Source organism: Heptranchias perlo, unplaced genomic scaffold (assembly GCF_035084215.1).
Source record: "Heptranchias perlo isolate sHepPer1 unplaced genomic scaffold, sHepPer1.hap1 HAP1_SCAFFOLD_332, whole genome shotgun sequence".
Lineage (NCBI taxonomy): Eukaryota > Metazoa > Chordata > Chondrichthyes > Hexanchiformes > Hexanchidae > Heptranchias > Heptranchias perlo.
Window position 1 is genome coordinate 275,851 of NW_027139344.1, and position 17,227 is coordinate 293,077.

The window sequence follows — 17,227 nt, forward strand, 5'->3', positions numbered from 1 at the left end:
CCCGCCACCAACGTTAAGGGCCATCAATTAAGTCGCGATCGTGTGGGGAAAGGTGGGGATTAATTTTTCGGGTTTCCCGCGGGCCCCTTGACCCCCCGCTGCCATCCCACAGGCAGATTAAAATCATGGCCTCTGTGAGGGAATCCCACCGATCCCAGGTCCCTGGGAGGCTGTTCCTTCTTCTCTCCTCACTTCACATGATTGTAGAGAGTGTGATCCTGCAGAGAGGTGGGAGCACAGACTGGAGACTCTCAGGATAATAATAATTATTAACAATGGAAAGATGAGGGCTCCAGTACAGAGAAACTGGACTGAACACAGACGGCTTTGAAAATCACAAACTGAGCTGAAGTGGCAGCAAACCAGGATCCCACTGCACGTGTGGAGATCAGTGTGAATGCAGGGAGACTGCAAATCCCGGGATTCTGCCATTTTCAGGATGGGTTGCTGCGGGGTCTCAGTACGAGCATTAGAAGGGGTGCAGGTTGTTGCACTGATCACTCGTTCCCCTTTGGGTTTCTGATCTGAAATGTCCCCACTGATAAAAACATTCTCTCCTCTTTCATTCCAGAGTGACTGAGACTCAGAGAGTCACAGACCCAGATGTTCCAGCGCTCACCCTGAACCTGTCCAATATATCTCAACTTATCCAGAAGAGGCTGAATGGATCGGAAAAGTATCACTCAGACATATTGGGAATCATTGGTGAGAACGTGCAGCTTTTCTCCAATATAAGGGACTGAGAGCAGGTCGGGTTAGTTGTGTTCAGACAGCTGGGAATATCCAAAATAATTCAGCAAAGACACAAACACACACGCCCTGCCACAGAGACTGGCACAGACACGCCCGCCCTGCCACAGAGACTGGCACAGACACGCCCGCCCTGCCACAGAGACTGGCACAGACACGCCCGCCCTGCCACAGAGACTGGCACAGACACGCCCGCCCTGCCACAGAGACTGGCACAGACACGCCCGCCCTGCCACAGAGACTGGCACAGACACGCCCGCCCTGCCACAGAGACTGGCACAGACACGCCCACCCTGTCACAGAGACTGGCACAGACACGCCCGCCCTGCCACAGACACACCCGCCCTGCCACAGAGACTGGCACAGACACGCCCGCCCTGCCACAGAGACTGGCACAGACACGCCCGCCCTGCCACAGAGACAAAGACAATCAATATATACACAAATATAAACAGATAGAGAGAGAGAGAGAGAGAGATTGAAATCAATGGAGCTCCTGATACTGACTGATTTCAGGAACATTGACTGTTCCCACAGTTTGCATCAAAAGGATTTATTTATTGAATTGTTCCCATCCCTGCCCTGTCTGTTTCACTCTCTGTATTACTGTGATTCTCTATTCCATTCCCTTTAATACCCGCCCTATCTGTTCCACTCTCTAATACTTGACTGATCTGTTTCACTCTGTAATTCCCACCCCGTTTTCCTGTCGGTTTCACCGACTGTAATACCTGCCCCGTCAGTTTCACTGTGTTAGGGTCTGTCACACCCGTGCTGTCTGGTTCACTCTACACAATACACAGTCGGTCTGTTTTGTTCTCTACGGGTGAAAAATAGTAATTGAAATTTATCAAGAAGCAAAACTATACAGATGCAAGAGCCAATCAGTGGATGAGATGACAAAACAGGACTTAACTTGTTCCCACACATCGATTGGCTTCCTGGGTCCAACAGAACAAGTGTTTTTGAGTATTTGCTGCCCTTTTCTCAGAGTCTTTATACCTCACTGGGTCACAATTCCCAATCACCGTGTGCTTTGTTTACAGTGCCAGCTTCCACCGAATACAGGGGCCCATCGAACGTAACTCCTCCCCCACACAGCTCCTCTGGGGCAGCCCCTGTCCCTTGGAACGTCCTCCAGCTGTCGACTGGGATCACGGGAAGAGCGGGAATATCCCAAGGTCTGTTTATAATCTTACACAAGGATCACGGGGGCAGTGATTCATTTCTGTTTAACTCTTTGTTTTTCTCTGGTGTTTCTTCAGTCAGGGTTTAGCTCCGAGGATTCGAGGGTCGAGTTCCTGCACCTCTTTCCTCTCCACAACTCGGAATTGGTCCGAGTCTCAGACTCAGGGCTGGAGGGGGGTCCTGGGGAACTCACAGTGAACAGGGACTAACCGAAGGGACATAAGATTCATCCGAATTCTCAGGTCAATCCGCGGTACTGTTTGTAAACTGATGGAGGCTCTAATCAAGCTGTGGGCAGGATGGGACAGTAACAGGAGGGAGAGAGCCCAGGGCTCACTCCTGTATTCAGGATGGGACAGTAACAGGAGGGAGAGAGCCCAGGGCTCACTCCTGTATTCAGGATGGGACAGTAACAGGAGGGAGAGAGCCCAGGGCACACTCCTGTATTCAGGATGGGACAGTAACAGGAGGGAGAGAGCCCAGGGCACACTCCTGTATTCAGGATGGGACAGTAACAGGAGGGAGAGAGCCCAGGGCACACTCCTGTATTCAGGATGGAACAGTAACAGGAGGGAGAGAGCCCAGGGCACACTCCTGTATTCAGGATGGAACAGTAACAGGAGGGAGAGAGCCCAGGGCTCACTCCTGTATTCAGGATGGGACAGTAACAGGAGGGAGAGAGCCCAGGGCTCACTCCTGTATTCAGGATGGGACAGTAACAGGAGGGAGGGAGCCCAGGGCACACTCCTGTATTCAGGATGGAACAGTAACAGGAGGGAGAGAGCCCAGGGCTCACTCCTGTATTCAGGATGGGACAGTAACAGGAGGGAGAGAGCCCAGGGCACACTCCTGTATTCAGGATGGAACAGTAACAGGAGGGAGAGAGCCCAGGGCACACTCCTGTATTCAGGATTGAACAGTAACAGGAGGGAGAGAGCCCAGGGCTCACTCCTGTATTCAGGATGGGACAGTAACAGGAGGGTTAGAGCCCAGGGCACACTCCTGTGAGCTGTGTGTTCCCAGTACAGCCGGTGCTGAGATTGTGGGGCTGTAACTGTGAGTCTGTGGGATGTGTTGTGTGCCGGTGAATCCCCTCCATTGTGTCTGGGAGAACGTGAGCACAGTGCCAGGGGCTTGTGTGATTAAACTGACTGCTACTGTGTGTCTCCACTGCAGTGTTTGCACTGAGTGTCCAGCACTGGGACCCACACACTGCTATTTAACAGGGATTCTGATTGAAGGCCTTTGATTTAACATGGGATGAATCCAGTCTAAGAGGTAATATGGGGCTGACACTGTCTGGGAAATACTGACACTCCCACCCTGCAGCTGTCAATCATTGATCTGAGTGGAATAACCCTGTCTGACCAATCTCTTCTCTCCTCTCTAGGGCAAAGGTCACCGATGAGCCTGGATCCAAAGACAGTAAACTGGAACTTGGTTCTGTCTGATGATCTGAGATCAGTAACATGGACTGAACAGAAACAGCCCTACCCACCTCACCCAGAGAGGTTTAAAGACTGGGCCCAAGTCCTCTGCTCCCAGAGTTTCTCCTCAGGATCCCATTCCTGGTTTGTGGAGACTGATGGGAATTGGTGGGGAATAGGGATTGTGTGTGGGAGTGCAGAGAGGGAGGGGGACGAGTCTGAGCTTGGGGGCAACAGTAAATCCTGGTGTTTGGAGTTTTATGATGATGAATCTCTCACAGCCGCTCACAATTCCCAGTTCACTGCCCTCCCACCGATCCCGTCTAACATCAGGATCCGAGTTCAGTTAGACTACGAGGCCGGGACTCTGTCATTTCACCGGGTCACTGACTCACTGAGACATTTACACACATTTCAAACCACATTTACTGAACCAGTGTTTCCAGCATTTTATTGTGAGGACAAATGCCTAAAACTGTTAAATTAATCTGAGACTCGGATGACATGAATTCCTGTTTCTGGATCCTGTGGTGACATCACTCCTGGTTCAGCTCCTCTGATGACGTCTCTTCCAGGTCTGCCCCTCTGATGACATCATTTTCAGGTCTGCCCCTCTGATGACATCATTTTCAGGTCTGCCCCTCTGATGACATCATTTTCAGGTCTGCCCCTCTGATGACATCATTTTCAGGTCTGCCCCTCTGATGACGTCATTTCCTTGGCTGCCCCTCTGATGACGTCACTTCCGGGTCTGCGCCTCTGATGACGTCACTTCCGGGTCTGCCTCTGATGACGTCACTTCCGGGTCTGCCCCTCTGATGACGTCACTTCAGGGTCTGCCCCTCTGATGACGTCACCTCCGGGTCTGAGCGCTGATGACGTCACTTCCGGGTCTGGGCCTCTGATGACGTCACGTCCGGGTCTGGGCATCTGATGACGTCACCTCCGGGTCTGGCCCTCTGATGACGTCACTTCCGGGTCTGTGCCTCTGATGACGTCACTTCCGGGTCTGCCCCTCTGATGACGTCACTTCCTTGTCTGCCCCTCTGATGACGTCACTTCCTTGTCTGCCCCTCTGATGACATCACTTCCTTGTCTGCCCCTCTGATGACGTCACTTCCTTGTCTGCCCCTCTGATGTCACTTCCTTGTCTGCCCCTCTGATGACGTCACTTCCTTGTCTCCCCCTCTGATGACGTCACTTCCTCGTCTCCCCCTCTGATGACGTCACTTCCGTGTCTCCCCCTCTGATGACGTCACTTCCTTGTCTGCCCCTCTGATGACATCACTTCCTTGTCTGCCCCTCTGATGACGTCACTTCCTTGTCTGCCCCTCTGATGACGTCACTTCCTTGTCTGCCCCTCTGATGACGTCACTTCCTTGTCTGCCCCTCTGATGACGTCAGTTCCAGGTCTGCCCCTTCTGATGACGTCACTTCCAGGTGTGACACTGTTGTGTTCCAATTGATTGTATTCTTAAGTTGTATAATTTTACTTTAGTTCCATAATTGTCGTGGGATTAATCTCAGTAATGAATCGTAGTAACGGCCGGTGTGACTGTATTAATCTCAGTAATGAATCGTAGTAACGGCAGGTGTGACTGTATTAATCTCAGTAATGAATCGTAGTAGTGACAGGTGTGACTGTATTAATCTCAGTCGTGAATGATAGTAGTGACAGGTGTGACTGTATTAATCTCAGTAGTGAATGATAGTAGTGACAGGTCACGGTCCCTTCAAAGAGCTGCTCTGAAAATCTAAGGCTGGGGTTGAAATTGTTCTTTGGCCGTAGCTCAAAACAGCGATGGTGAATCGACAGCCCGAGTTACACTGACTTCAGTGGAAAGGAAAATCGTGCGGGGTGTAAAATGGGCTGTCCATTCACTATCGCCCGTGTTGCACTAACACCAGAGACTAATTCCACCCCCGGGGTCTCCTGGGCATCGCTGAGAGCTTCTGGGACTGCCCAGGGGGGTAACACATCTGTCCTAAACTAAGTAAATGTATTGATAGATTGGACCAGACTGGGAACTTTTAATCTATGGTTTATGGGGTAATGATTATTAGTTTATTGGACAGTAAGGTTCCTCCAGGGCTCACGACCAACATGAAATGGTAATATTATGGGATGTTTAACTTCATCAGACACGAGGAAGTGACTGAGTGTGTGAGGTATAAACAGGAAAATTGTCCCACCAATTGGGGTCTACAATCAGTGTCCCAGGTGACCATGGGTGATAATGGGACATTTTGTGATGACCAAAACCAGCGGGTCGGGAAAAAGATGTGTGAGTGACCGGTGAGAAACAAAGATCACCTGGGAACAACCCCCAAAGGACATCAATCAGGGATCAATGCACAATCCAGTGAAAGTCAGGGAAGGGCAGTTAAGAATAGTTCATTGACAGCTTTCTCTTGGAGATGGTTGTGTCCTTGCTTATACTGAACAGTGAGAAGAATATTTTATAACCTGGCCACTACCCGAGACATCGGGACCGTGCAGGGGGAGATAAGCAAAGACCTCCAGACACCCCCCGATCTGTTGATAAGACAGACTGAAAGTGCAGGAATGGTTTGTATTTGATGTCACGTTTGGGATGATTTTGGGAAACCGCTGTGTGTAAATGTGATATGTTGCGTGTGAGGCAACTCGTATGTGGAATGCATGATGAAGATGCCCTGAAGAACGGGTCTCAGACACGCTCAGTCACGTTGACAACATCACTACATGAAATGGTTAATGTGCTCAGGAGAGTGAGGACATCTACTGGGTCACTACTGATCTGAACTTTTTTTAATCAAAGCACTGACACAAACTCCATAAACCGAGCAGTTAATGAAACAATCAGGATCGAGTTAAACACACTGGTACCTGTCAGAGGGATTGACATTAAAGTAAAGAGGGACAGAGAATTTGGATTTCCAGAATTCAGGATTGGGTTTCTTTGAGTTAACAATGAAATTGGGACAACTGAGGGCCGGGGAGAAATAATACTTAGCCTGAATTATCCACAAGATGGATAATGGGAAAAAGGGGAGCTGGAGGATCTTTGAAGTCCAAGATTTCTTGATAATATGGTAGTATTTGGGGGAGCCGAGTTTCTGTAGTTTTCTGTACAATGTATTATGATTTTCTTTGTCTCTATCATGATGTGTAATATTAACCAAATGAAACTTCGATTAGAAGAGCAAATGGCTGGAGATCGGTCTGTGATGCTAACAAGATGAGGACCTTGGATAAGGCCCCCAGGATCCCACAAAGGAGGGGGAGGGAGGGGCTGTTGAAGATTGAGACTGAGAAGTAAGAAGGGAAACCACTTTCTTAGATTACTTCTGTAGTTTAAAACCCCTAATATTGATAGACTGACAGTGCACATGAAACAACGTAATGCTGAGATTGAAAAGGGGACCTCTCCCCTTGGGAATCATGAATGGTGGGAGCTCGTCTATAATGTGGGACAGCATCCTTGGGTGAAAATCATGTCTATACTTTTTGTTATTATACAGCTTGTTATGATTGGAACACGTTTCTTTCATTTCTCGTATTTGAAAGAACTTTTGTGTCGATGTCACGGTGATTAAACTTCTTGTAACAACAATTCTTAACCTTATCTGTGGTGAGTGCAATTCAGATTCATTGAATGATTTAAAGTCAGTTGTTCGATCGCTCACACTCACTGAATGATTTTGGACTTTTCAATCCCAGTTATTAATGACCTGCTAAAGGAGCTGAGTTTGGTTCAAAGTATTAATTCAACAAAGGAACTGTTAAACTGACTGTTCAAGGCAGCATGCTCGGAAGCATTTCTTCGAAAGCACCTCCCAAACCCGCGACCTCTACCGTCTAGAAGGACAAGGGCAGCAGGCACATCGGAACAACACCACCTGCACGTTCCCCTCCAAGTCACACACCATCCCGACTTGGAAATATATCGCCGTTCCTTCATCGTCGCTGGGTCAAAATCCTGGAACTCCCTTCCTAACAGCACTGTGGGAGAACCTTCACCACACGGACTGCAACGGTTGAAGAAGGCGGCTCACCACCACCTTCTCAAGGGCAATTAGGGATGGGCAATAAATACTGGCCTAGCCAGTGACGCCCACATCCCACGAATTAATTAAAAAAACACAATTGCTGGTAAGTGCTAAAGTCGGACACTTTGAATGGAAAACCCAGTGCAGACTCTGCCTTTTCTCCAGTTTCTTCTTGCTTTGATCTTTTTATTTTCACAATCCATACGTGGATGAAATGCTTTTCTGAATCTGAAAACTGAAAATTCTAAAAAGCTTCAAAAGATTGACCTTTTATTAAAATGCATTCACCTCCGGTATTTTTAAAAATGTCGATTTTTATGTTCTCTTTTTTTAAAGTTTGCTTGAATCAGACTCCATTCATTCTCTGGGCACGGGGAGAGTCTCTGCTTCATTTTCAACTAATGTAAAGTCCCCCCGTCCCAGGACCAGATTTTAAATCCGACTGTCAAATTTGATTGGTGCCTCAGATGTCTGCAGCTACATAATGTGGATTAGTGATTGTCTGGATTAGTTTTACTTGGTATTTTGTCAATATTGTCATCAACCAAATTTACAACAATCCAAATCACAGAACGTTTATTGAGGCAACCAGTTGAGAACAGTGAGCCTGAGAGAGGATCAAACCAACAGTGAGAGATAATAAGGTCTGGGCAAAATGAAGATCTGGAGGTCCTGCTGCAAAGGAATGGACAGGACTTGCATTTATATAGTGCCTTTCCCCACCTCAGGACGTCCCAAGGTGCTTTACAGGCAATGAAGTAGTTTTTTGAAGTGTAGTCACTGTTGTAATGGAGGAAACGCGGTAGTGAATTAGTGAAGGTGGCCCTATTTGGGTCTTATGGCCAGCGTCCAGTAAAAGCACAGATGCAAGTTGCATCAAGGAAGGTTCCCCACCATTCCCATGAAGTCAGCCAGGCCCCTCGCACCTGACTGCAAATGAAGAAATTTGCTGGTCTCAGCAGGAAGGCTGTGCAGTTACTTGTGGGGATCATCAGAGATGATGCAAACCTAAGATGGGAACTCCTGCATCTTCTGGGTGGTAGCATTTCAAAAATGGTACAAATGATTGACCTTTTGCACGCGCTCTTTCAAGGTGTCAAAGCTGGGTGACAGACTTCTCTTGTAGGCGGAGGTGACGTACATGAGACAACACACAGATGATCAGGCTTCCAGCCCAAGGGCCTTCTCTGCTGTTGGGGGCTTTCTCAGTGAGCTCAGCAGCCATGAATTCAGGTGATGAACTCTGGTTTTCTAACAGCCATTGCCTCCTCCTTTGTGTTTCTTCCAAAAATGCAGCCACTCTGATGCTGCTTTCTAATGACATAATGGCTGCTTCCTTGGTAATTGGCCTTAACGGTCAGAATTATGTTTCTGTGGCCAGTTATCATCTTAATATTAACTGAGTGCAAACCCTTTCTTTACATGTCGACCATAGGGCTGATACGAGGCACCCTGAGTCTGCCTGGGTGCCATCTTGCACTCAAGGAATGCCGACTACCCACTGAAAGCTCTGTGTCAGAGAGTGGTGAGAACATGGAACTCGCTACCACACGGAGTGGTTCAGGCAAATAGCATCGATGTATTTAAGGGGGAGCTCGGTAAGTACATGAGGGAGAAAGGAATAGAAGGATATGCTGATCGGGTCAAATGGCGTAAGGTGGGAGGAGGCTCGTGTGGAGCATAAACACCAGCATGGACCTGTTGGGCTGAATGGCCTGTTTCTGTGCTGTAAAATTTGATGTAATTCCTGTCCAGATGCTGCCTCCTTTCTCTTGTTAAAACAGCATCTGTCACTTGTTTGACTCTGTTGTTCACTGTCCCTGAGGGAGCTTGGAGGAATCTGCAAACATAAAAGCTTCACGCTGTGGGAACCTTCACCTCTACAGGAAGATGTGTCTGTTCCAGATGTTGTCTGCAGGTCACCCTGCAGCGTACGGCACAGCTGTGGAACAGTCTGTCTTGTGAAGCAGAGGTGGTGAAGACAGGTCTCTCTGACATCTCCAGGTGCAGGTAGGGGCAGCGAGAAATACTGGTCATGAGTAGTGATGGGGGCAGACAGAACATCTCAGGTGACATTGCACCTATATTTGGTGGCCCCTCCTGAACTCCTCCTCCTCCCCTGAAACATCCAGCACATTGGGAACCCAGTAAGGAATGTGATGTCCAGCACTTCAGATGGTGCCATTTAAATTTGTTCATCGTCACTGGGTCAAAATCCTGGAACTCCTGACCTAACAGCACTGTGGGAGAACCTTCACCACACGGACTGCAGCGGTTCAAGAAGAAGGCCCACCACCAACTTCTCCAGGGCAACTAGGGGTGGGCAATAAATGCCGGCCTCACCAGCGAGGCCCACATCCCCAGAATGAATTTTGAAATGCCGGCAGAAACAAAGAATACTGATGGAAAGCATTGGCAGCAAAATAAATCAGAACTACAAAAAATGGCAGAGTTCCCAGAAAAAGCAACTAATCCATCGGCCAAAATGCTGCCAAATTGACCAGAAAACACAAATAAAACTGTTCAGATAAGCACCGTATCTACTTTTCTCATAACGTATTTCGGATGAGACGTTAAACCGAGGCCCTGTCTGCCCTCTCAGGTGGGTGTAGAAGATCCCATGACACTATTCGAAGAAGAGCAGGGGAGATCTCCCTGATGTCCTGGCCAATATTTATCCCTCAACGAACATCACTGAAACAGATTATCCGCTCATTATCTCATTGCTGTTTGTGGGATCTTGCTGTGCGCAAATTGGCTGCCGGGTTTCCTACATTACAACAGTGACTACGCTTTAAAAAGTACTTAATTGGCTGTAAAGTGCTGTGGGAGGTCATGAGGTGGTGAAAGGCGCTATATAAATGCAAGTTCTTTCTTTCTTTCCTTTTTAAGAAGCCTGCTTGAGCAGGCGGGCCCTCAGAATCCCGGAAATTCCCGTGTGAAATGAACCAGCAGCATGTAGTGGCCAGTTTCTCACCTGTATTTGGGGATTCAGCCAAACAAACAAATTTAAATCAAAATGTCACCTACGTGACCCCATGTGTATCCTGGACACCTCGTCTTTGTCCCTAAATCATGTTCTGGACACGGCCATGGGATCAATTTCCTGACCAATTGCTGCCTCGACGGCTCGGTACCATTGGTTAAACCTCAGATAATCTGGGATTAATAATTTTACTTAATCATTTCTTAAAATTCTTTTGTATTTTTCCAGAACATAAGCCATTTCCCCATGTCGAAAACTTAATTACCTATTATATACAATGCATTAACTCCAAACACTTATTTTCAGACAAGTAAGAATTTATTAAAAGAAACTTGTATACAAGGAAAGCTGTGCTCAGAACAACCTCTTCACTGAACAAAGGAAACAGTTCACATTTATACAGTTTAATCAATAACGTCTACCTGTGTAGAATATGGGCGTACATGTACATTCTTTATTGGTTCAAGTAGTTAGTCAATCAAAATAGGGAACCCATCCTCTGGTTCCTCATGACTGCCTCGTGATTTTTGAACACTGTCCTGGGAAAATAATTTTCCTTAATAAACAGTCTTTCTTATCAGAGGGTCTGTACCTAGTCTCAAGGCTATATGGTCATTCATTTCTGTTAGTCAGTTATCAACATAAGCAAACAATAGCTCTTCTGTATGTCTTTGGTGCGAACTAAAACATAAGCTTTCTATTATATTCAGCTGGTCAGTTAACATGGTCAACTTATCCATCATGCATTTCTTTTTTTTTGGTTTTAAGGGTACTGGAAAATTAATATGGTCAAGTCCACATTTATGGTTTAGGTGTAATAGAAAGTTAATATGGTCAGGTATCTCTTTATGGTTTTCCACATTCCCCCCTTTTGTCCTTTATAAAGGACAATACTCGAATAGAGCATTATTCCATCCAGATGTTCAAACTCCTCCTGCACCTCATCCTGTGTCACCCCTACTTGCACCATCAAATTTGTGGGCGCTATATGTGTACCCAGATTGGACATCATAACACAGCAGCATTTGACAAAGCAATAGGCTATAAGAATTATAACAACAAATATGACTGGTCCCTGAACTAGAGAAGTCCCAATAGAACCCAGCCATCCTGTTGCCCAGCCCCAAAGAGTGAATGAAGGGGGCTGCTTGAATTTCTCAACTTCCCTTTGAATGTGATCGGCCAAATTAGTAATCTTCTCTGAACTATCAGGTATGTAGGTACAACATTCAGATCCAATTAGTGCGCATGTTCCTCCTTTCTCTGCCAATAGGTAATCAAGGGCCATACGGTTTTGTAAGGTGACCGTACGAATGGCTATCATTTCTGTGCTCATTTCCTTTAAGGCTTCTGCTGTATCATTAGCAACTATTTCCCAGATTTTGGCTAATTTAATAATTTCTCTGGTGGCCATGCTCACTCCCCACCTAGGGAAAGCAATGGCCCAGAATCGGTCGGCCTCAGTAATTACCCTCTTTACTCGTTGCCCAGCAGGATATTGAGGCAGGGATGATGAGTGTCAGATATATGGGATCACATCTCCCAAGTAACATGATCCGGTCCATCTTTGAGGCAACCATGGGTATGCCTTGTGGCCACAAATAAAGTAGGTTTCATTATATGCAGTAATTGCAGGGGAATTCTTTGTTTATTCTATCTATGTAAATTTGGCCACCTGTGCAAGGCTTCCATCTGATGGTACTACTGATGCTGGTTACTGTCATATTTATATACTGAGTGCAATTACTCCATCCCACTACATCACCCCCTACTGAATTCTTACTCAAACATATTGCTCCATTAGTTCTTGGTGTATTTGTAAGGATTAGAAAAGGAGGTTTATGGGTCTGATCGTAATTAGGTTGGTACCACCCCCGAAATCTGGTTTCACATTTTGTTGTGATTGTGTATTCCTTCCATTGCTTTATTGCTTTCTCACAAACATTGTCTTATTTGTCCTCGCACTCATCCAGCCACTATCTCGCATTCTGTTCCCATTAATTTCAATTTGATTTATTACCCACTCTGCTATTTCTTGGGAAGTTAGGGGGAATGGTCTGAGTGGAATGCCTCCCTTGGATTGAATTGGGATATGTGAGCACACCCAGCAACTAGAGATACCTTGACGCTTTGCATACATATATGACATGTATAAAAAAATATTGACATGCAGTTCCCTTGAAACACGATTGAGTCTGCTTGCAGCAGGGGTTGTAGCAGGTTTTATGCCAGTTTCCACCCACACGATCAGGCATGCCGAGCCAATTATTCCCAAATGATCGAACAGTTTAGGATATGCCATGCTGCAACAGTCTCTTATAACAGTTTAATTAATCAGTCAGTTTCTTTGGGGGATTGTACCCCACCGCTGGGGTCCTTGTATGGGGATTTGTGGGTTAATTAATCAACTACTCGGCCTGACCTTTGAACTCAAGATTGGGACCCACCCCTTTATATCCCTTAATCCAAATTTTTATCCCTATAATATCCTCTTAGATGCTGTACCTCATCTTAACCAGGTTCCCTTCGTGTTGGCCACCAGTGCGGGTGGAAGAGAGGCAGAGCATCTGATCATCCTATCAAACTATGATTGTCTTCTCTTTTACATGCAACTTACCCCAGCGGGTGCTACTCCCGGTACCATAAAGATGTGTTCTTAGTTGAAATCACAGAGACAATGGGGACATTCTCACCCAGGCTCTGTTTTACTATCTTTGCCAAACCCTTCATCCTCTGCTTACATTTATCACATGCCATGAAAATCAAGAATCATATTGCAACAAACTGCACGACTAATACATGTGAAATTAATCTAATCTGAGGATGGATCTGTATATTCAGTCCCCAATTCCAGAGGTCATCCCACCAAGTGGTGACTTTAATTTGGTCAATGTCATGCTTAATATTTTTATTGTCCTGTTGTAGGTTATAATAAACCTTCTGGGAGAGGCGTATCTCCATTCGCAATGCTTTCAAGTATTTAGGCAACAGGGGTGTCAGATACCCAAATGTGTCCTGATATTCTTTTAAGTCCTTTTTGACATCCTCAGAAACTTGTAAGGTGGTGAGATTATGCCGGTGTATCTCTACCAGTTCCTCGGGTCCAATCCGAACCGGGACTTCAGGAATGGAGCAGAACTCTGGACTTAAAATATCACAAGTTAGATTGACATATTTAAATGTTTTCAAATTGGTTGTAACACAGTATTCGCCCTCTCCGGCATATGCCACTTGAGTGAGTTTTAGATCCGCCTCTAGGGCCTCCATGGTACAGTTAATATCCTGATTGGTACCGGTATTGTTAAACCCACACTGTGCTTCTGGGCTGTGTCCAACACTATGTGGACACACAGTGACAGCATGTCTAGTAACACATCCCTCTAATTTTGTTCCAGCCAAATTCCCTTTAATTTTTTTTTTCAGCATGTGGTAACATATTGTGATGGGATATGTGCATTCCGTCCTTCACTACCCCAATATTCTGTACTTGGTACACCTCTCGTCCCTGAGTTTCGGGTGCCATCACCGGTATTACCAGTACCAACCCTAGGAGCCCTCCTCCGTCAGGTTTACACTCCACTTGAGTGGGGTACACCCGCACCATTGCCCTGAATTGGCAAGGGGTGATGTTCTTGTTTGCTAACAGCCGCTTGGAGGTACCACCTCCATCATGCCCACAGGTCAGGCTCACCCTCAGTTTGTTGATTTGTTATCCATGAGGGTATTTCCCCTGCCTGTATCTGGGCTAGATTCTCTCGTGTCTGTTCCACAGTCCAGTTACCATATGTACTGCAGATGTCATTAGCAGCCGCCTGCTAAGATACGTTATATTCCTCTTTTATTAATTTATTAATGGTTTGGGCATGTGTTTCTAGCACTGTAGCTATCCTTTGCAAATGTATGATCAGCATTTGATCCTCAGACAATTCCTTATCTGTATTTTCATTTATTTTTTAAATATATCTTTAATGCGAGACCCTAAAACTCTGACCTTTTGATCTAATGTTGCCAAATCAATGGTGTTAACAACTGAGGCACCCATATTAAAGGCAGTTGCTACATCACTTATCACAGTCCTTTTACGTCTCCACATTTGTCTATCTCTTTTACGATGTCCACCTCCATTCCATGTTGCGCTTTGTTTTAACACTTGAGTTAGGAGGTGTTGATATAATTGTTGAGTTTTCTTAGCATTCTCAATGCGAGTTATATAATTTGTCAGGGAAGGTCTCCCCCCTTTGGTCAGATCTTGTATTGGAGCTACTATTCGTGAATAGTTTCAAATAAAATTGAATAGCCCCAGAACTTGTCGAACTTCCTTATCATACTGTGGCGGAGTAAAACTGATAGGCGTTTAGTACCCTGTGTCAGTACATAGCTCAAGTAATGGACTTCCAATTGTCCAACCTATGCTTTCTCTTCATACGATTTGTTTTACCTTCCTTATTAATTTTTTTTCACTGTAGCATTGTCTGTGTGGAAACTTATATCTCAGTCAATTGTAGCCTTTGGCATTTCCGAGTAATTGGGTCAATTTTAATAGCATAACCTATACCAATTGTCACCTTATGTTCACCTGTGTTCTGGGCAAGCCTCAGACAGTTCTCAACCGACTGGGTCATTTCTATCTGTTTGAACTGCTCTTGGCATGACAGTCTGGCTTCTTGGGATGGAAGGGGTTAACATTAACTGGCTCTCGTGGTAGCAGTAATGTGATACTTCTCCCTCTGAGATTAAGTTTCCATATTCCACCCCACCCCGCCAGACACTCAGCAAATTGATTTTGGCTTCAAATTTTCTCCTCACACAGGTTTGACTGATATTTTTTTCACTTCTCACATTTGTGGATTGCTTTACACTATATATTTTGCACACTATTTTTGAGATTTATTTTAATCATAGTGTTTACTCCAATGTTTCTTATTAACCAACTTGTTTGCTTGCAGCTTCTTTACTTTCTTTTCAGACTCTGCTTTAACTTTGCAAACAGCCTTTTCCCTAATCTTATCCTTCAGACACCAATTAAAATCCAATAAGATCATTATCACCATCTCTTTTTTTTAATTCCCTCAGGGGAGGAGGATTCAAGGATCCTCACCATGTACCCTGACGAAAGAGGGTGTCTCCCTTCAAAATTCACAAAAATCATTGTTTTTATCAAGAGACAATAAAACTGTTTAAAACTGTTTAAACAGTACCTGCTCTTTCCACTTTCAGAATGCTGTGACTCCAAAGGTATCAGACCAACATCTTAAAAAAACTAGTGCAGTCCAAACTCTTAACTTCAACAATACGGAAATAAGGGTTAGTTATTTCTTGCTTGTAAAGAACCTTAAGGGGTAGGGGAAGAATCAATCACAATAGCACAAAATGCTTCGAAGATCAAATTAATTTATAACCAGAGATCATCCTGCAACTGTAACTTGTAATTCTTTAAAGCTGCACTTTATCTTTTCTTTTACAATTAAACCTCATTTTGTCAATTATTTTATATAAATGCAAAGGTTGTTACTGGTGAATTGAAAACAGATATCGGTGTCCTTGGAAGGGGTTAACTTTTTTTTTCAGAAACAAAACGACGGAGCCAGATATCAGATTCACGCAGCGTTCTCAGCATAGGTCAACGTAATTTTCACATAAATTCTTTTTTTTTGTTTTAAAATTCATACCGGGAAATAACATCTCCCATCGTACATTTTAGTTTATAGTTAGTCTCGTATTTCCAGATTGTTGTGATCAACTTTTGTTTAGGTCTCCCTCAATTGCTAATTGCTTCGCAAGTTTTATAATTTGCTGTCCAATTCATTTTCTTCCCACATACTTTTAGTGGGTATGATTATAACCAACTCTCCGAGCTGTTCCAGCTTTCCGACTTTTCCTATCACGGTGATACCAGATAGCTTTTCTTATATCTGTCCCCTTATTATTTTTTTAACCTTTTTTTTAAACCACAGCCAATCACAAGATAAAAATTCAAAATGCCAATTTTTTTTTGAAGATCCCATGTCTGGAATTTGACATGCTCACATTTTATAAGAACCAGAATTTAATAGGTCACTTAACCTCAATAACTCCAATTTTAATTCAGCAATCTCAGAATTAAACACAAGACAAAACAGATACATTACACAAAGGAAGAAAACACGTAAGACGCAGTAAGAAGGGGGCATGGCCCACAACACTGACAGAAAACACTCACAATAAGGACAGGATTTTTAAAGAGACAGTACACTGAAAACAAAAGAACCTTTCTTTTTCGGGTCTCTGTCTTTTAAACATTTTTCTAGTCACTTAATTCCATCCATATTAAATGTGCCGTCTTCGGGAAAAGGATATTTTCTAGTTCTGGTCCATTTGGACCAAACTATCAACTCGTCAGTTGTTTCTTTCCCAAAGTTTCTGTACATGTAAGCAGCAGGTGTTCCCTTTGGAGGGATTCTATTTACAATCGCTACAATATACTACACAACGATATAACGGTCTCCTATCCGCACTTGATAATTCAGCTGATCAGACAAGACGTCATGTGTTCTCTACACCTACTTTAGGGTCCTGGCCTTAAGAACCAGCTCAGGCCAGGAGCGTGAGAGAAACGTCTGCACTTAGTTGAATCAGCTGACTTACACAAGATTTTTTTCAAAAGTGCTTCTCCTTTTGAGAAGGGGGAACACTGTTTCCTATAAGTGCTTCTCCTTTTGAGAAGGGGGAACACTGTTTCCTTTAAGTGCTTCTCCTTTTGAGAAGGGGGAACACTGTTTCCTTTAAGTGCTTCTCCTTTTGAGCAGGGGGAACACTGTTTCCTTTAAGTGCTTCTCCTTTTGAGAAGGGGGAACACTGTTTCCTT

At 44.9% G+C, this 17,227-nt stretch overlaps 1 protein-coding gene across 1 annotated transcript; it reads left to right on the forward strand.

Moving 5' to 3' along the window:
• Window positions 1–551: 551 nt before the first annotated feature.
• Window positions 552–7,087, forward strand: LOC137311387 (E3 ubiquitin-protein ligase TRIM39-like). The gene is made up of 3 exons (XM_067978628.1): window positions 552–705; window positions 1,797–1,931; window positions 3,329–7,087. Exon 3 carries the CDS (start codon window positions 3,343–3,345, stop codon window positions 3,850–3,852), a length of 510 nt encoding a protein of 169 aa, XP_067834729.1. The 5' UTR covers window positions 552–705; window positions 1,797–1,931; window positions 3,329–3,342; the 3' UTR covers window positions 3,853–7,087.
• Window positions 7,088–17,227: the final 10,140 nt, after the last annotated feature.